This window comes from Pristiophorus japonicus, chromosome 17 (assembly GCF_044704955.1).
Source record: "Pristiophorus japonicus isolate sPriJap1 chromosome 17, sPriJap1.hap1, whole genome shotgun sequence".
NCBI lineage: Eukaryota > Metazoa > Chordata > Chondrichthyes > Pristiophoridae > Pristiophorus > Pristiophorus japonicus.
The window spans coordinates 66,635,125-66,656,514 of record NC_091993.1 but is presented as its reverse complement, the minus strand read 5'-3'; the positions used below and the strand labels follow the sequence as shown (position 1 = coordinate 66,656,514).

The window sequence follows — 21,390 nt, the reverse complement described above, 5'->3', positions numbered from 1 at the left end:
CTTGTGGAGTGCCTGCGTTGGGGCTCCGGTTGTTGGGCGCTGGCCTGACTGTTTGCGGTGCCTCAGGCCTGCCTGAACTACCCACAGTGACTGGGCTCTCCTCCACTTGGTTCCGGTGTTCGGTCACCTGTGGTGGAGTGAACTCTACATCGTGTTCTTCCTCTGCTTCTTCTATGGGGTTGCTGAACCTTCTTTTTGTTTGATCCACGTGTTGCGGCAGATTTGTCCATTGGTAAGTTTAACTACCAGAATCCTATTCCCCTCTTTGCCAATCACAGTGCCCGTGAGCCATTTGGGCTCTGCAGTGTAGTTGAGGACAAAGACAGGTCATTGACATCAATACATCGTGCCCTCGCATTCCCATCATGGTAGTCACATTGTGACCGGTGCCTGCTCTCAACAATTTCTTTCATGGTGGGGTGTATAAGGGATAACCTGGCTTTGAGCATTCTTTTCATTAGCAGCTCTGCGGGTGGAATCCCTGTAAGCGAGAGTGGTCGGGATCTATTGGCCAACAGGAGGCGTGATAAGCGGCTTTGTAGGGAACCCCCTTGGATTCTGAGCATCCCGTTTGATTATCTGCACTGCTTGTTCCGCCTGGCCGTTTGAGGCCGGCTTGAACGGTGCCGTTCTGACATGGTTGATACCATTTCCTGCCATGAAGTCCTGGAATTCAATGCTTGTAAAGCATTGTCGCTGACCAAGACGTCCGGTAGACCATGGGCGGCGAACATTGCCCATAGACATTCTACCGTGGCAGAGGATGTGCTTGAATTGAGAATGTCACACTCGATCCATTTGGAGTAGGCGTCTACTACAACCAAAAACGTTTTTCCCATGAAAGGACCTGCGTAGTTCACATGGATGCGTGACGAGGGGCTAAGGGGGGCTTCCCTGGGCGCATTGCCCAGCTGGGCACACGTGTTGCACCTGCGAACACAAAGTTCCAGGTCTGCATCTATCCCTGGCCACCAAACGTGTGACCTGGCAATTGCCTTCATCATGACACTGCCCGGGTGCTCATTGTGGAGTTCTCGGATGAACGCCTCTCTGCCCATCTGGGGCATGACTACTCGGTTACCCAATAGTAGGCAATCGGCCTGAATCGAGAGTTCATCTTTGCGCCTGTGGAATGGTTTAAATTCCTCAGGGCATACCCCGTACATGGCTGCCCAGTCCCCATTCAGGACACATTTCTTGACTAAAGACAGTAGCGGGTCTCTATTTGTCCAGACTTTGATCTGACGGGCTGTCACGGGTGAGCCTTCGTTTTCGAAAGCTTCAACCGCTATGACCATCTCAGCATCATGCTCAGTTGCCCCCTCGGTGGTGGCTAGTGGGAGCCTGCTGAGTGCATCGGCGCAGATTTCAGTGCCCGGTCTGTGCCGAATTGTATAGTCATAGGTGGCTAACGTGAGTGCCCACCTCTGTATGCAGGCCGACGCATTTGCATTTATGGCTTTGTTGTCAGCCAAAAGGGACATTAGGGGTTTGTGATCTGTCTCCAGCTAAAATTTCCTGCCAAACAGGTATTGGTGCATTTTTTTTTTACTGCATATACACATGCAAGCGCTTCCTTTTCTACCATCCCGTAGCCCCTTTCTTCCTGGGACAGACTTCTGGAGGCATAAGCTACCGGCTGTAACTGACCCTTGGCATTAACATGCTGCAACACACACCCGACCCCATAGAACGACACATCGCACGTTAAAACAAGTTTCTTACATGGGTCATATAGCGTTAACAGATTGTTGGAGCATAACAAATTGCGTGCGCTGTCAAAAGCCCTTTCCTGGCTTTCCTCCCAGACCCATTCGCAACCTTTGCATAGAATCACGTGTAGCGGCTCTAACAGTGTGCTCAATTTGGGAAGAAATTTACCAAAATAGTTCAGGAGCCCCAGGAACGAACGCAGCTCTGTCGTGTTACGGGTCTGGGTGCTCTCTGGATCGCTTCCGTTTTGGATGCAGGAGGTCTGATCCTGTCTGCTGCTACCCTCATCCCCAGGAATTCTACATCTGGAGCTAGGAAAAAGTACTTCGCCTTTTTCAGTCGCAGAACTACCCGGTCCAGTCTGCGTAGTACCTCCTCCAGGTTGTGGAGGTGTTCTTCAGTATCACAACCCGTGATGAGGATGTCGTCTTGAAAAACCACCGTCCTTGGAATCGACTTGGAGACTTTCCATGTTTCATTGAAAGATCGCGGCGGCTGAGCGAATCCCGAACGGACATCTGTTGTACTTAAACAACCCCTTGTGTGTCATGATGGTGGTCAGCTTCTTCGACTCACTCGCCAGCTCCTGGGTCATGTAAGCTGAGGTCAGGTCCAATTTTGAAAAAAGTTTGCCACCGGATAGCGTCGCAAAGGTATCCTCCACTTTCGGTAGCGGGTACTGGTCTTGGAGTGACACCCGATTGATGGTAGCCTTGTAATCACCACATATCCTGACCGACCCATCCGCCTTGAACACCGGCACAATCGGGCTCGCCCAGTCACTGAATTCGACTGGCGGTCTAATTCGCATTCTATCTTTTCTCGCATCACGTTCGGCACCGCTCTGGCCTTGTGGTGTACTGGCCTGGCATCCGGGTTTACTTGAATCACTACTGTGGTCCCCATGAAAGTGCCAATGCCGGGTTGAAATAGTGAGTCAAATTTATCCAGGACCTGTGAGCATGATATTCACTCCACAGAAGAAATTGCATTGACATCGCCCCATTTCCAGTTCATGACAGGAAGCCAACTCCTCCCCAGCAGTGCGGGACCGTCCGCCGGGACAATCCAGAGTGGCAACCTGTTCTCCAAATCTTTGTGGCTCATGACTACCGTGGCGCTGCCTAGCTCCGGAATGATCTCCTTTGTATATGTCCGTAGCTGTGCGTCAATCGGCAATAATTTTGGCCTCCTGGCCTTGGACGCCCACAACTTGTCGAACTGTTTGATACTCATCAGGGACTGGCTGGCCCCCGTGTCTCGCTCCATTGATACTGGGATGCTATTGAGGAGCACTTTCATAATTATCAGTGGCGTCCTGGTGTATGAACTGTATATGTGCTCCACATGAACTTGCTGAACTTCAGCTTCCAGCGATTTCCCCCAGTGTCCATTTGGCCTCGTAGGGCTTACATCGGGCCCGTCCTACTCGTACATCAACCTGGCTGCAGGCTTCCTGCACATACGTGCCAAGTGACCGTTGATGTTGCAATTTCTGCAGGTATGTTGCTGATACCTGCAAGCTCTGGCTGTGTGTTTGCCTTCACACCACCAACTTGAGCCGTTATTGGAAACAGAAGGTCCATTACCAGTCGATCGTCTCTGACTGTATCTGTAACTGTCCTTAAACGCACCATTGACAGGTGCTGATGGCCCCATTACTGGCCGCATTGTCCCTTGCGATGGCATGAATCACCGTTCAACTAGCCATTGTCTCTGTTGAATTCCCTCTTTGGGTTCGACTACATGCTCAGGCATGTCCAATTGCCCCTGTCTGCCTGGAGAACTGTGTGCGCGTTAACAATGTTGACTCCCTGTCCAGTTGCTGCATTTAAACCAAGATTTTTGTCAAACATCATTCTGGTCTCTTCCTCCCCTGAGATAAATGTCTGGGCCATTAAAGCCGCCGTTTCCAGTGTCAAGTCTTTGATCTCAATCAGTTTCCTGAAAACCCCAGCGTGCCCAATGCCCTCAATAAAAAAAGTCTCGCAGCATCTCCGCTCTGCATGCATCTGGGAACTTAATAGGCTCGCCAGTCACCGAAGGTCTGCCACGAAGTCTGGAACGCTTTGCCCTTCTCGCCGCCGGTGCGTGTAAAACCGGTGTCTTGCCATGTGCATGCCGCTCGCCGGTTTAAAGTGTTCCCCGATCAACTTACTGAGCTCTTCAAAGGTATTGTCCGCCGGTTCTTCTGGCGCTAGAAGGTCCTTCATCAGGGAGTACGTTCTGGATCCACAAACCGTCAGGAGATGAGCCCTGTGTTTGTCGGCTGAATCCTGTCCCAGCCATTCCTTAGTGACGAAACTTTGCTGTAGTCTCTCAATAAAGTCGTCCCAATCATCACCAACACAGTACCTCTCATCTGTGCTGCTAGTGGCCATGCTCGCGTGGTTTGAATCCCAATTTTTCATCTCCAATAATATGTCCTTACTATACAGTACAAATGCACATGAAGCCCATACTCGAGAGAAGGTCACTCTGTGACCAGTAACCTTTATTTGCCAGCACTGAAGTGTAGAAGATGGGTGGAGCTTCCCCTTTTATACCTGAAAGTCCAGCTTAGGAGTGTCTCCCACAAGTTCACCACCAAGGTCAGTTTATACATGGATTACAATGACAGTAGAATACATGACACCGTCCTTTCCTGGATGGAGGTGGGGAGGAGAAGCCAAGCCGGGGTGAGGATGTGGTGACAGGCCTGACTGGCCACCCAGGGGGAGGTAAGGTGGGAGGAATTCCATCCCATTCGATTCATTGTTAAACAGTGGCTGTTCCCATAATTTTATATTACAAACCATTCAAGTGTTACATTTTCACATTTCTTTGATTTTCCAGAAAGTGTCAATTAACTGAACCATTTAAGATGTTCTAAATACAAATTAATGAAACAATCTATATTAATTAACTGCCCACCTTTGAGTCTTGTGTTCCCACAGCATCACTTCTGATTAATCAAGAGTGATGAATAGATAAATTGAAAAAGAAAGAACAAGATGCATTTAGCACATACCAAAGTCCTTCACAGACAATTAAGTACTTTTGAAGTGATGTGACTGCTGTAATATGGGGAAACATGGCCAGAATTCTGGGCACAACATGATCTCACAAACAGCAATGAGATAAATGGTGAGATAATCCAATAATCACAGAAACCAGCCTGGACAGTACACACTCAACAAACACAATGGCTAGGTCTGGTTTAAAATGTTTGTGCATGGTGCTCTTTAACAAGACACATCCTCATCGGAACACATCGCAACCTCAGGAAAGAATGACCATCGTTGTCTGTAGAACAACTTCCGAGCAGCAGCGGGAGGAGCGGACCTGGGATAAAACAGCCAGAACAGCGGCGCTATAAATAGACAGGCAGTATGAGCAGGGAGGGCAGCGGAACCTTCGATGATTTCAAAAAAACAAGGAGTGACGTCATAGAACAGCAGGTAGGTGATTGGTTGGTGAGTGTAAAGCTTTTTTTCTGGGTTTAAACTGGGACCGCGAAACTATAACATACTGTATTAAATTTAAACCTTAACCAGTTAAACTAATTAATATAACTATAAATAATCATTGAATAAAGATTTTAACTAATTAAATAAATAAAATAAGGCTAAACAGAGACATGGCAGGGCAGGTTGTGTGACTGGACTGCAGTTTGTGGGAGTTTGTGGACAGTGAGACTGTCCCGAGCAAACACGTCTGCAGGAGATGTCTCCATCTCGAATCACTCCGGCTCAGAGTCATCGAGCTGGAGACACTCCGACACATAAGGGAGGGGGAGGAATTTCTGGACAGTTTTATCCAGAATACAGTCACACCCCAGAGAAAAGCACAGGTTCAGGAAAGGGAGGGTGTGACTGTTAGGGAGCTGGGTAGCAGAGATTTAGGAGAGGTTGAGAAGACAGTCCCAGAGACACTGGGGTGGTGGAAGAGCAGAATAGAAATGTGGTAGTGATAGGGGACTCTTTGTCCTCTGTAGGCAGGTAAGGGATATCTCACGGCGGCTGGAGAAGAACTTGGAAAAGGAGGGGGTAAATCTAATTGTCGTGGTCCATGATGGAACAACCGACATAGGTAGGAACAGGGATGATGGTCCTGCTGAGGGAGTATCAGAAGTTAGGCTCGAAATTAAAAAGCAGGACCTCAAGGGTAATAATCTCTGGATTATAGCCTGATCCACGTGCAAATTGGCATAGAAGCAGACAGATCAGGAGAATTAACACGTGGTTAAAGGGCTGGTGTGGGAAAGAGGGATTCCTTTTCATGGGACACTGGCACCAGTTCTGGGACAGGAAGGAGATGTACCGATGGGACAGGCTCCATCTGAACAGGGATGGGACCCGTGTCCTAGCGGAAGGGGTAAATAGGGAGGTGGCAAAGGCTTTAAACTAGTTAGATGGGGGGAAGGATCTACAAGAAACATAACCAGCCAAATATAAACAACAGGAAAAGAGAGCATACGAAATAATAAAGTAAAAGAGGACATTAATGGCAAGGGAATAAATAGAGTTATAGAACAGGAGTCTTAAAAAGATGGTTAAGCATAAAGTGGCAGGAAATCCTGTTAAAAATGAGGTAAACTGTCCGTACAGCAATGCATAGTGTCCAAAATAAAACAGGGGAGGCAATCATGCATTGCGAGATACCAGACATACTAGGGATTAATGAAAATGATGCACTTTGGGAGGGCTAATAAGGAAAGGGCATACACATTAAGCGGTAGGCCACTTAATAGTGTAGATGAACAAAGGGATCTTGGAGTGCTTGTCCACAGATCCCTGAAAGTAGCAGGCCAGGTGGATAAGGTGGTTAAGAAGGCATACGGAATGCTTGCTTTTCTTGGACGAGGCATAGAATATAAGAGCAGGGAGGTTATGCTTAAATTGTACAATACTTTGGTGGCTACAGCTGGAGTACTGCATGCAGTTCTGGTCGCCGCATTAAAGGAAGGATGTGATTGCACTAGAGAGGAGATTTACTCGGATGTTGCCTGGAATGGAGAATCTTAGTTATAAGAACAGATTGGATAGGCTGGGTTTGTTCTCATTGGAAGAGGAGGTTGAGAGGAGACCTTATTGAGGTGTACAAAATATTGAGGTGCCTGAACATAGTGGATAGTAAGGGCCTATTTCCATTGGTGGAAGGGTCTATTGTGATGGGACATAATTTTAAGGTGGTTGGTGGAATGTTTAGAGGGGATCTGAGGGGGGGGGGCTTCTTTACGCAGAGGGTTGTGGGGATCTGGATTTCGCTGCCTGGAAGATTGGTGGATGCAGAAACCCTCACCACTTTTAAGAGATGGTTGGATGGGCACTTAAAGTGCCGTAACCTGCAGGGTTATGGACCTAGAGCTGGCAACTGGGATTAGACTGGATGACCTTTTGTTGGGCGGCGCAGATATAATAGTAAGTACTGCAGGGAATAGAATACGGCCCGGGTGATCTCCTGGACTAGTTTCGATCGCCTGGATGGGTCAGAGAGGAATTTTCTCAGATTTTTTTCTCCCTAAATTGGCCTGGGTTTTTATCTGGTTTTTGTCTCTCCCAGGAGATCACATGGCTCCAGTTGGGATGGAGTGTCGAATGTTTCAGTATAAGGGGTGTTGCAGTTGTGTGAGGCGGACTGGTTGGGCTGGGTGCTCTTTGCCTTTCCGTCATTGTTCATAAGTTTAGATGTAACCTTTGGGGCTGCTGACCAAAGGCCGTGCGGCTCTGTCGGCCGGCGTGGTCACGATGGGCCGAAATGGCCTCCTTTTGCACTGTAAATTTCTATGTTTCTATGATTACTGAGACATGACTACAGAAAAATCAGGACTGGGAATTAAACATTGCAAGGCATAACATATTTAGCAAAGACAAAGAGGGAAAAGGGGGAGGTGGAGTAGCTATAGTTATTAGGGTTAACATAATGGCATCAGAAAAAAGTGACGCAGCTATCAGCAAGACAAAAATAGAATCCATATGGATAGAGACAAAAGATAATAAAATGATCAACCACACTAATTGGCGTAGACTACAGAGCACCTAATAGTGGAAGGGAGGTGGAGGAAGAAATATGCAGATAAATGAGTGCAATTAGTAAAAAGAATAGAATAATCATCAAGGGGATTTCAACTACCCCAATATTAACTGGACAGAAGAGGTAGGTAAAGGGGATAAGGGAATGGAGTTCCTACAATGTGCACAGGACTCCTTTCTAACCTAATATGTAAATAGTCCAACAAGGGAGGATTCATTATTTGGTCTACTAATGGGGAATGAACCAGTGCAGATAAGAGAAGTAAAAGTAGGGGAATATCGAGACAATAGTGACCATAATATAATACGCTTTATGATGATAATTGAGAAGGACATAAGTATGACAAAAACTAGGGTAATAGATTGGAGAAAGGGTGATTTTGAGGAGCTGAGAATATAACTTGGGGAAAATAAAATGGGAAACAATATTGGCAAAGAAATGATGTAGAACAGCAATGGGAAACATTTAAAATTGTGTTCAACAGAGTGCAGGAAAAATATATTCCATTAAAAGAAAATAACAAACTAAACACCAACGAGACTCCACAGATGAATAAAGCTATAAGGGAACAGGGTAAGGAAAGAGGCATACAGCAAGAGCAGACATTGACAATGAGGTCCAACATCACCTTCAGTGCACCAGCGCAGCCTTCAGTCGCCTGAGGAAGAGAGTGTTTGAAGACCAGGACCAAGCTTATGGTCTACAGGGTAGTAGTGATATCCGCCCTCCTATATGGCTCATAGACGTGGACTATATACAGCAGACACCTCAAAACACTGGAGAAGTACCACCAGAGCTGCCTCTGCAAGATCCTGCAAATCCATTGGCAGGACAGACGCACCAATGTTAATATTCTCGCACAGGCCAATATCCACAGCATCGAAGCATTGACCATGCTCGATCAGCTCCGTTGGGCGGACCACATCGTCTGCATGCCTGACACGAGACTTCCAAAGCAAGCGCTCTATGCGGAGCTTCGACACGACAAGCGAGCCCCAGGTTGGCAGAGGAAACGCTTCAAGGATACCTTCAAATCCTCCTTGATAAAGTGCAACATCTCCACCGACTCCTGCGAATCCCTGGCCCACGACTGGATAAAGTGGAGGAAGAGCATCCGAGAGGGCGCTGAAAACCTCGAGTCCCATCGCTGAGAACAAGCAGAAACCAAGCGCAGACAGCGGAAGGAGCGTGCATCAATCCAGGCGCCCCAACCACCCTTTCCTTCAACCACTGTCTGCCCCACCTGTAACAGAGACTGTAGGTCCTGCATTGGACTCCTCAGTCACCTGAGAACTCACTTTTAGAGTGGAAGCAAGTCATCCTCGACTCCGAGGGACTACCTATGATGATGATGATGATACATTAGCTACATAGACAACAGGAGACTGCATGATAAGGGAGAATATGGAGATTAGGAGAGAAGTCAAAAAAAATAATTGGGAAGGTAAAGAGGAACTATGAAATTAAATTACGATGGAGCATAAAATAAAATAGTAAAATATTTTACAGGCACATCAATAAACAAAGGAAGATTGGGATGGGAATAGGGTCATTGAGGGATAGACAGGATAATGCCACAGGTAATGATAGAGAGATGACAGACATATTAAATAATTATTTCACTTCAGTAATTACCAGGGAGAAAGAACAGGTGGACATGACATTAACATAGAAACATAGAAAATAGGTGCAGGAGTAGGCCATTCGGCCCTTCGAGCCTGCACCATCATTCAATAAGATCATGGCTGATCATTCCTTCAGTACCCCTTTCCTGCTTTCTCTCCATACCCCTTGATCCCTTTAGCCATAAAGGCCATATCTAACTCCCTCTTGAATATATCTAATGAACTGGCATCAACAACTCTCTGCGGTAGGGAATTCCACATGGTAACAACTCCCTGAGTGAAGAAGTTTCTCCTCATCTCAGTCCTCACCTCAGCCCTTTTCCTAAGACTGTGTCCCCTGGTTCTGGACTTCCCCATCATTGGGAACATTCTTCCCACATCTAACCTGTCCAGTCCCGTCAGAATCTTGTGTTTCTATGAGATCCCCTCTCATTCTTCTAAACTCCAGTGTATAAAGGCTCAGTTGATCCAGTCTCTCCTCATATCAGTCCAGCCATCCCTGGAATCAGTCTGGTGAACCTTCGCTGCACGCCCTCAATAGCAAGAACGTCCTTCCTCAGATTAGGAGACCAAAACTGAACACAATATTCCAGGTGAGGCCTCACCAAAGCCCTGTACAACTGCAGTAAGGCCTTCCTGCTCCTATACACAAATCCCTTAGCTATGAAGGCCAACATACCATTTGCCTTCTTCATTGCCTGCTGTACCTGCATGCCAACTTTCAATGACTGATGAACCATGACACCCAGGTCTCGTTGCACTTCCCCCATTCCTAATCTGCCGCCATTCAGATAATATTCTGCCTTTGTGTTTTTGCTATCAAAGAGGATAATCTCACATTTATCCACATTATACTGCATCTGCCATGCATTTGCTCACTCACCTAACCTGTCCAAGTCACCCTGTAGCCTTTTAGTGTCCTCCTCACAGCTCACACCGCCACCCAGTTTAGTGTCATCTGCAAACTTGGAGATATTACACTCAATTCCTTCATCTAAATCATTAATGTATATTGTAAAGAGCTAGGGTCCCAGCACTGAGCCTGCTGTACTCCACTAGTCACTGCCTGCCATTCTGAAAAGGACCCGTTTATCCTGACTCTCTGCTTCCTGTCTGCCAACCAGTTCTTTATCCAAGTCAGGAGGGAGAGAGAAAACGGATATTTATAGACCGGTTAGCCTGACATCACTAGTGGGGAAAATGTTGGAATCAATCATTAAGGATGAAATAGCAACGCATTTGGAAAGCAGTGACAGGATCTGACCAAGTCAGCATGGATTTATGAAAGTGAAATCATGCTTGACAAATCTTCTGGAATGTTTTGAGGATGTAACGAGCAGAGTGGACAAGGGAGAACCAGTGGATGTGGTATATTTGGACTTTCAAAAGGCTTTTGACAAGGTCGCACACAAGAGATTGGTGTGCAAAATCAAAGCACATGGTATTGGGGGTAATATACTGACGTGGATAGGGAACTGGTTGACAGACAGGAAGCAGAGAGTCGGGATAAACGGGTCCTTTTCAGAATGGCAGGCAGTGACTAGTGGAGTTCCGCAGGGCTCAGTGCTGGGACCCCAGCTATTTACAATGTACATTAACGATTTAGATGAAGGAATAGAGTGTAATATCTCCAAGTTTGTGGATGTGACTAAACTGGGTGGCGGTGTGAGCTGTGACGAGGAAGCTAAGAGGCTGCAGGGTGACTTGGACAGGTTAGGTGAGTGGGCAAATACATGGCAGATGCAGTACAATGTGGATAAATGTGAGGTTATCCACTTTGGGGGCAAAAACACGAAGGCAGAATATTATCTGAATGGAAGCAGACTAGGAAAAGGGGAGGTGCAACGAGACCTGGGTGTCATGGTCCATCAGTCACTGAAAGTGGGCACGCAGGTGCAGCAGGCGGTAAAGAAGGCAATTGGTATGTTGGCCTTCATAGCTAGGGGATTTGAATATAGAAGCAGGGAGGTCTTAATGCAGCTGTGTAGGGCCTTGTTGAGGCCTCACCTGGAATATTGTGTCAGTTTTGGTCTCCTAGTCTGAGGAAGGACGTTCTTGCTATTGAGGGAGTGCAGCGAAGGTTCACCAGACTGATTCCAGGGATGGCTGGGCTGTCATATGAGGAGAGACTGGAACAACTGAGTCTTTATTCACTTGAGTTTAGAAGGATGAGAGGGGATCTCATAGAAACATATAAGATTCTGACGGCACTGAACAGGATAGATGCGGGAAGAATGTTCCCGATGTTGGGTAAATCCAGAACCAGGGGACATAGTCTTAGGATAAAGGGGTAGGCCATTTAGGACTGAGATGAGGAGAAACTCCTTCACTCAGAGTTGTTAACCTGTGGAATTCCCGACCGCAGAGAGTTGTTGATGCCAGTTCATTGGATATATTCAAGAGGGAGTTAGATATGGTCCTTACGGCTAAAGGGATCAAGGGGTATGGAGAGAAAGCAGGAAAGGGGTACTGAAGGAATGATCAGCCATGATCTTATTGAATGGTGGTGCAGGTTCGAAGGGCCGAATGGCCCATTCCTGCACCTATTTTCTATGTTTCTATGTTTCTAGTACATTACCCCCAATACCATTTGCTTTGATTTTGCACACCAATCTCTTGTTTGGGACCTTGTCAAAAGCCTTTTGAATGTCCAAATACACCACATCCACTGGTTCTCCCTTGTCCACTCTACTAGTTACATCCTCAAAAAATTCCAGAAGATTTGTCAAACATGATTTCCCTTTCATAAATCCATGCTGACTTGGACCGATCCTGTCACTGCTTTCCAAAAGCGCTGCTATTTCATCTTAAAAAGTGATTCCAACATTTTCCCCACTACTGATGTCAGGCTAACCGGTCTATAATTACCCATTTTCTCTCTCCCTCCTTTTTTAAACAGTGGTGTTACATTAGCTACCCTCCAGTCCATAGGAACTGATCCACAGTCAATAGACCGTTGGAAAATGATCACCAATGTATCCACTATTTCTATGGCCACTTCCTTAAGTACTCTGGGATGCAGACTATCAGGCCCTGGGGATTTATCGGCCTTCAATCCCATCAATTTCCCTAACACAATTTCCCGCTTTATAAGGATATCCTTCAGTTCCTTCTTCTCACTAGACCCTCGGTCTGCTAGCATTTCCGGAAGGTTATTTGTATCTTCCTTCGTAAAAACAGAACCAAAGTATTTGTTTAACTGGTCCACTATTTCTTTGTTCCCCATTATAAATTCACCTGAATCTGACTGCAAGGGACCTACATTTGTTTTCACTAATCTTTTTCTCTTCACATATCTATAGAAGCTTTTGCAGTCAGTTTTTATGTTCTCAGCAAGATTCCTTTCATACTCTATTTTCCCCCTCCTAATTAAACCCTTTGTCCTCTTCTGCTGTATTATAAAATTCTTCCAGTCCTCAGGTTTGCTGCTTTTTCTGGCCAATTTATATGCTTCTTCCTTGGATTTAACACTATCCTTAATTTCCCTTGTTAGTCATGGTTGAGCCACCTTCCCCGTTTTATTTTTACTCCAGACAGGGATGTACAATTGTTGAAGTTCATCCATGTGATCTTTAAATGTTTGCCATTGCCTATCCACCGTCAAACCTTTAAGTATCACTCGCCAGTCTATTCTAGCCAAGTCACGTCTCATACCATCGAAGTTACCTTTACCCAAGTTCAGGACCTTAGTCTCTGAATTAACTGTGTCACTCTCCATCTTAATGAAGAATTCTACCATATTATGGTCACTCTTCCCCAAGGGGAATGATGAGATTAGTAATGAGAAAAGTGGATTTAAAATAAAAAAGTGGATGTATTAAATAATCAAACTCAAAGAGGATAAAACCCCTGATCTGGATGGATTGCATCCATGCATTTTAAAATAATCTAGGGAAGAGGTAGCAGAGGCATTACTACGCATATTTAATAATTTGTTAGAAAAAGGTGCAGTGCTTGAGGACTGGCGGATAGCAAATGTAATACCAAAATTTAAGAAGGGGAATAGAACATATACAGGGAATTCTAGACCAGCCAGCTTAACATCGGTGGTAGGGAAAATAATGGAATCCCGACGAAAGGAGAAAATGGAAGAACATCTAGAAATCAAATATATAATAATGAATAGTCAGCATGGATTTCAAAAGGGAAAGTCTTGCTTGACTAACCATTTTGAATTTTTTGAAGAGGTAACAAAGAGAGTAGACTACGGTAATGCAGTAGTAATAGTTTATCTAGATTTTCAAAAGGCCTTCGATAAGGTACCTCATAATGGACAGATGAAGAAGGTCAGAGAATGCGGAGTCAGCTGGTTTCAAGTCAGAAAGGAGAAAGTAGGAGTAAAGGGTCGCTATTCTCATTGGAAAAAGGTGGGTAGTCGTGTTGCACAATCATCAGTGCTGGGACCACTGTTGTTCACAATTTACATCAACGATTTAGACGTTGAAATCAAAATGTAATTTCTAAATTTGTGGATGACACCAAATTGCGGGGGCTAGTCAATACTGAGGAGGACTGCAGGAGGACATTAATAAACTTGCAGAATCGGCATATAATTGGCAGGAAGAATAGGAAGGTCACTTATTACATGCAGAGTGCGAGTCTAGGTGGGGTAGTGGAACAAAGGGAACTCGGAGTACAAATACACAAAGCACTAAAAGTTGCAACACAGGTTAGCAAGGCCATAAACAAAGCAAATCAAGCACTGGGGTTTATTTCTAGAGGTATGGAATTTAAAAATAGGGAAGTTATGCTAAACCTGTATCAAACATTGATTAGACCACACTTGGCACTGCATACAGTTCTGGTCGCCATATTATAAAAAGGATATAGAGACACTGGGGAAGATGCAAAGAAGATACTGCCGTAAATGCAAGGGTAAGGATGAGCAGACTGGGTCTCTTTTCTCTTGAAAAAAGAAGACTGAGGGGTGACCTAATAGAGGTCTTTAAAATTTAAAAAAGGGTTTTGATAGAGTGGATACAGAGAGAATGTTTCCATTTGTGAGAAGGAGCTTAACTAGAAGCCATCAATATAAGATAGTCACCAAGAAATTCAATAGGGAATTCAGAAGAAAATTCTTTACCCAAAGAGTTGTGAGAATGTGGAACTCGCTACCAAAGGGAGTGGTTGAAGCGAATAGTGTAGATGCATCATCATCATTATAGACAGTCCCTTGAAATCGAGGAAGACTTGCTTCCACTCAAAGTGAGCTCTCAGATGGCTGTACAGTCCAATACGGGAATTACAGCCTCTGTCACAGGTGGGACAGACAGTCGTTGAAGGAAAGGGTAGGTTTTCCGCACACTCTTTCCGCTGTCTGCGCTTGATTTCTGTATGCTCTCGGCAATGGGACTCGAGGTGCTCAGTGCCCTCCCGGATGCTCTTCCTCCACTTTGGGTGGTCTTGAGCCAGGGAATCCCAGGTGCCGGTGGGGATGTTACATTTTATCAAGGAGGCTTTGAGAGTGCCCTTGAAACGTTTCCACTGCCCACCTGGGGCTCGCTTGCCATGACGGAGCTCCGAGTAGAGCGCTTGCTTAGGGAGTCTCGTGTCAGGCATACGGACAATGTGGCCCACCCCACAGAGCTGGTCGAGCGTGGTCAGTGCTTCAATGCTGGGGATGTGGCCTGAGCAAGTCTAGACAAGCTTATGACGGAGAAGGGAATAGAAGGTTATGCTGATTTATTTAGATGAGGAAAGATGAGAGGAGGCTCGAGTGGAGCATAAACGCCAACATGGTCTGTTTCTGAGCCATATATCCTATGTAATCTTATGTAATATGTAATGTCCAATCAGTTAACCCTGCAAAATTATGAGGGAAATATCAAAGTTTTTGGGGTTTATCGCTAACCTGGATCATGGATCCTCCAGATCAGGCTAATGGTGAACTACAGGGGTAGAAATTGGGCTACTCGTGGGTGTACTAACGGGACGAAAATGAGTTTGCGACAGCGCGCCGAGAACAGCCTCTCCCCCTAAATTCGGCGGGGGTTTTGTGGCAGCGGTAATACGTAGCGCCTCGCACTGCTACTCCTGGTGATGCTGACGTCATCACCGTGTGCAGCACCCCGGTAGGACCTCGGAACAAAAATCTGACCTTGCCCCCTTGTTTAGCGCCTGGCACTGACAACAGCTTCAGCAGTCGGGTTTCAGTCAGATGTCGGATGGAGGAGCATCCGGTGAAATTTTAGTCAGCCAATAATGTTTCCTTCTTTGAAAGATTTGTAGTTGAAGGAGTGTTGTGGCTCTTAAAGATTTGTGACTTGCATTGAGGGAAGATTTGAAGCTCCAACATTGATATTGTTTCACAGGGGCTGTGCTGGTACTGAACCTCGTGCTCCAGCGTCACTGTCAGACGCAACTGAGGCAAAGAGAAAGACTGCAAAAGGTGGCCACAGGTAGGAGGGCCAACAAGTAGGAGGACTTACCCTCCCAAGGTATTCCAGCAGCAGTTCTCCAACATCAATTTCTCTGAGAAGCAGTGTATTCGATGGCTGTGCTTCAGCAAGGACGTGGTCACAGAGCTCTGCCATCTCCTGCAACCAGACCTCGGGCCTCAGACCAGGGTGAGGACGACTCTCTCAATGCCAGTCAGTTTCTAAGCCAGTGAATCCTTCCAGTGTGCAACAGGAGACATCTCTAACATCCCCCAGCTTGCCTTCCATTGCTGCATCCGCGAGGTCACTGATGCTCTCTACAGAAGGAGAAGAGAATACATTTCCCTCCCCATCACCAGACAGAAGGAGCACGAGTGTACATGTGGCTTTGCCAGGATAGCGGGCTTCCCCATAGTGCAGGGCACCATTGACTGCACCCACATCACTTTGTGAGCACCGCATAACAATCCTGAGGTATTCTGTAACTGCAAAGGCTACCACTCACTGAATATGCAGTTGGTGTGCGACCACACACGCCGAATCCTCATCGTCAATGCCTGCCACGATGCATTCATCCTGCCCCAGATTGGTGTGCCAGCTCTCTTCCAGCCACCACATCAAGCTTGCGGCTGGCTGCTGGGAGACAAGGGCTATCTGCTCTTCGCCTGGCTCATGACTCCTCTCGCCAACCTCAACACTCAGGCCCAGCACTCATATAATGAGAACCATGCTGCCAATAGGCACATCATTGAGCAGACCATCAGAGTGCTCAATCAACGGTTCCATTGCCTTGAATGCTCGAAAGGAGCCCTCCAGTAGTCGGCTGAGCAGGTGTCCCTTTTCATCATCATTAGCTGCATGCTGCACAACCTGGCCATCATGAGGGCGCAGCCATTGCCACCAGGCGTAGCTGCACCATCTCAGGAGGAGGAGGCCGAGGAGGAGGAGGAACAGGAGCAGCAGCAGCAGTGATGGAGGAGGCAGGCTCTTAATTAGCCTTCTGCAAGGGCTGGGAGCAGCTATAGCCATGAGGTCTTTCAGTTGGTCTCAGCTCAACTTCAGAAGTAAGAATGAAAATGATCAGCTGCAGCTTGATGAAACCTCTCCGTTAAGAGCTGGAATGAGCCAGTGTGAAGGATTGAAGGATGATTGCTGAATGCAAGTCACCCAAAAATTCGGTAAAGCTCTGTTGGTAGCGCCCCACTGAGGTCATTAGCATATGATTTAGCACCCCTTCCTTCCTGGGGCACTAAAGCCCAATTTAAAAGAACTTCAGAATCCTTCGTGCCTGCCACTAAATTTTCGAAATTAAAAAATTAACGGCCAAACAGGACACTACCGAATTCTCTCCCCAGACCTCTCCCTTTTTGAAGCTTCTTTTTGGGATAATGCAAAAAGCATTTTGGAATTGTATCATTCAGTCAGAGAAATGAATTGTATCAGAGGGCAGTGTCAGAAAAAGGACGACAAAGATGATTAGAAAATTCACAATGTCACAAGTGCTCAAGTCCCTGGAGTGGGACTTGAACCCACAACCTTCTGACTTAGAGGCGAGAGTGCTACTCACTGAGCCACAGCTGACCAATATTATTATTGGTGAGGAGTAATAATGGGGAATTATCTGGTAGAGCCACATTCTACCCACTGTAATATACAGAACCACTTGTGGAATATACCTATGTCATACAGCGAGGCTAGAGGAAACCATGGAAACAAAGAGTAATCCAGTGCAACTCCTGCAGAATGATACCTTCGATCTCCCTGTTCCTCCATGGCATGCTGACTTCCTCTGGCATATTATTCAGCATTCCATAGCTATCATCTAAGGTGTGTGGGTAGCAGTGAGTACAGTTATAGACTTCACATATTGAATTGATTCACAATGGTCTATTTAAAAAAAAAATTAAAGTACATTGTCCAGACCACAATCAACACTGAAAAGAACAGATGAGTTAAATCAGGAAATAACAATTAGGTGATGCCAAGCTTTAATTTTAAGAGCGTATAGCTTGCAAGCGGAAGTAAAGACTGATAGAGATCAGGGGGCTGAAATTGGTGAAGGCCCCCGCCCACCCATATGCCACCCAAAGGACCGCCAATGGCCGCCGAGAAACCCGACAGTACTTTGGGCAGGGTTTTTGTCAAAAAGTTCCTTGAAGGGCGGCAAAAGAGGGACTTACACCGCCAATCTGGGCGGCAGCTGGTGGGAGCTCCCAATCTCGGCGGCAAAGGCACTTGCCGCCCAAGTACCATCGAGAATGGAGTCGGGCCTACGGAGGGTTGAAGAACTGAAAAGGAAAACCATCCAAAAAAAACATCGGAACACCTTCAGGGGACCCCATCCAGGTAAGTCGCTGTAAAGGAGAAATTAAAAAAATGTTTATTAACCTTTTTTTTTTCAGCTCTTTATACTCACCGTTGGGGATAGAACAGCCTCCAGCCAGCGATCCTTCCCCGTTCTGGCGCCAACTCCCACCCGTATCAATATGGCACCTCGGTGAGCGGGAGGTCAGTTGTGCCACTCAGCCGTCCGCTGATGTCAGTGAGCGGTTCCCGGCGGTTCTCCCCTCACGCCTGCTCCACGTCAAATGGAAAGTGGCACTGGGAGCAACTTCAAGAAGAATGTCGGCGGCAATGGGTGGTAACGCCATCAATTTCGGGCCCAAGGAGTTCCACGGTTTTGAGGCCATGGTAAATAATGAGTTTGATGTCTGATGTGCTATTTCAATTCAGTAGGTCAAGTTGATTGTATATGTATCAAACTATTAGTAACTATAAAATCTCACTTACTGAGTCCCTTTGTGATCCAAGAAAGTTTCTGATCCGAAAAGGTGATGTGAGGTGTGATGAAGTCCTCCACAGTGACGGCAGCAAGTGCATTGATACTGGAGGAGGCGGTACTAGCAGGATCAATGGGAAAGAATCAGTGCTATGATATTGGAGGATACAGAACTGGAGATAGATCAATGGCACAAATCAGGGCATTGATATGGGAGGAGACTTTGGGGCTGAAATTGCAGTCGGAGGCTTCCTGTGGGCAATTGCCTCCGACCTGAAACATTTCTACGAAAGTACCTGGTGGTCCGGGAGGAGCGTGGGATTCCGGTGGGGAGGCCTTCTCTTACAGCGCTGCGAAGCGTGCTCCCCTCCCCGAGGTTCCCACATGGAAGGTGCAGTCAGGTGTGACTACTCAGCCAATCAGGTACAGTATTCCACAGCTTTCTCATTAATAACAACGGGAACTCCATATCTACGAGTTCTCATTGCTATTAATGGGAAAAAGAACAAACACACTAAACACATATAATAAAAAATAAAAAACACACCTCACAGAATTAATATTAAAGTTAATAAATATCTTAGAGAAAAAAAAATTCCGGGTTTTTAAAAAGTTTTTTTAATTATGGTTAAAAATAAATGTAATGTAGTGGCCAGGGTTTTTAAAAATATGTGTTTTTTAAATTTAATTTAATTATATTTTTGTATGTTTTTAAACTCTTACGCCTGTAAAAGGAGGCTATACACCTGCTTTTATCAGGCGCAAGAATTTTGAGGACATTTGCTGGGCAAGATATGGGTAAATCCCGCAATCTTTCCCTTGCAAATGTCCTCGCTCCCGAGGACATTTGTTGTCGGGTACGCATGTGCATTGTGTGCTGAAAACCAGCTTTTGTGATGCCTTCCCGGGTCCGTAGACACTCCGTACGCACCCGGGGAGGTCGGGATTTCTGCACCAGAATGTTGAGTATATTCAAGGCTGAGATAGATGGATTTCTGGACCCTCGGGGAGTCATTGGATAATGGAGATCGGGCAGGAAAGTGGAGTTGAGGTTGAAGATCAGCCACAATCTTATTGAATGGCGGAGCAGGCTCGAGGGGGTCGTGTGGCCTACTCCTGCTCCTAATTGTTATGTTCTTTTAAGTCAGGGCACTGATACGGAGGGGACAGTAGTAGAGATAGATCAATGGGAAGGATTCAGGAAATTGAGGATTGTTTGATGGAGACAGACATACCTCAAAGTCCCACTGTATGCAGCTGCAACAAAGAGTCCTGGGATACCAGGATAATCCCTCAGAATATCCATTACCAGGTACGGGAGCAACTAAAACAAAAGAATATGATATAATCAGAGACAGCACACTAAAACACATTTACAAAGGACCGTGCCTGTCCTAGACAGCACAGCAAATTCCTTGGGTATACTGTCCATCCCATTCTTGCTCCTCCTGGCCTAGCTCCACTGAAACAAAACTATAAGTTAAGTTGTGCCTCCAGTAGTCCCTTTAAGAGCCGCTGAAGAGCCAGGTTAACTATGAGGACCACACACGTGACAAGCTCCGCCCAGTGGAGAATGAATTTGGAGCAGCGTCCTAAAACAGCTCTTAGGAGCCTGATTTGCACATTCAAGGCACCTAACGCCTGTTGCGGGTGAGCGCCCTGGATGCTTGAAAGTGGCAGGCTTCCAATTAGGCATCTGGCACACTACGAGGGCAGATCGGGCACGAGAGGTTATGAAGCAAAATTTGTTCCCGCCCCACATGCTCTTTTCTTCACTCTATAAATGGGCATGATGAAGTCCAATTTCTCACCCCCCCTGCCCCCCCCGCCCCCCACCTCCCCCACAACTGTACAGACTGGTGGAGATGAATTGGCTACACCTCACTGCTGAGGGCTTACCTGGTCTGGTGCTCTGACTTGTTTTGCTGTCAAGGGGTCACACTGGTAATAAATTGAGTACATAGTGAGCCCCGAGAACACTGCACATATGGCTATTATCCACAGGCCAATCATGTTGAAGTACAGAGACCTGAAAGCATTCAAAGAATTTGTCTGAGAAATGGTGGCTTCAAGGGACAGGAAGTGAATGTCTCATACATGCTGAAGAGACATTGCTTCTTCAAACCCAATACATACAAGAAAACCAAGATAGAACAGGTGTGGAGGGTCATTAAGGGCCTCAGCCCTGGGCCATTCATATACATTCCCCAGACACCAGCTTCACACCTCATGACAAGTCACTTCTCAAAGGCTGAGGGAGAGCTTGTGTATCAGCCTGTCCTCTAGCCCCTCTGTCCTCCAAACCTTCTGTCCCCCAGCCCTCCCACTGTCAATAACACATAGCACAAAGGGGTAAATGCAGAGAAATAGTTTTAAAAAGATCCTCGTACCAAAGAAACAATAAAAGATTCAAAACTTGCAGTAACTGAGCAAAGGCTTTCATGCCTGCTCATTTGTAATAGTATAAAAGCCACATCCATTTTAAGTTATTTTGTGTGTAATCCCCCATCATCATCATCATCATCATAGGCAGTCCCTCGAAACGAGGATGACTTGCTTCCTCGGCAAAAAAGAATGAGTTCACAGGTGTTTCAATGAAGGACCTAATATTCTGGATCCCGAACTGCATGTTGAAGGGTGGAAGATGCCTATGCGTGGATTTTTTTAATGTGTGGTGGCCGTTGCACACCAGCCACCACAGGGGCTTGACAGAGCTAGATCTTGGTCCAGTGGCAAGGATAACCAAGGCGACTTGGTTATCACTAATCCATCTCAATAGTGAATCCCGATCACTGTGCGTGTTGTGTGTCGATCCATCATAATAGCGCGCCCTGAGCTATCCCTCAACGTGTTTCTGAATTTGTAACATGAGCCTTGAGTG

The 21,390-nt window shown here is 46.2% G+C and overlaps 1 protein-coding gene across 11 annotated transcripts in view; it reads right to left on the bottom strand.

The window, feature by feature from the left end:
• Positions 1–21,390, bottom strand: part of LOC139227771 (sodium-coupled monocarboxylate transporter 1-like) — a 100,801-nt gene that overhangs the window by 40,155 nt on the left and 39,256 nt on the right. For 10 of the 11 annotated variants that reach the window (XM_070858784.1, XM_070858786.1, XM_070858783.1 and 7 more), the window contains 3 exons: positions 20,409–20,538; positions 19,745–19,833; positions 18,521–18,630 (listed from right to left, as the gene is read on the bottom strand). In XM_070858784.1, the coding sequence (XP_070714885.1) occupies positions 18,521–18,630; positions 19,745–19,833; positions 20,409–20,538 (329 nt within the window). Of the gene's footprint in view, positions 1–4,626; positions 4,658–18,520; positions 18,631–19,744; positions 19,834–20,408; positions 20,539–21,390 lie in introns of all 11 variants that reach the window. The other variant, XM_070858793.1, reaches the window with a different exon arrangement.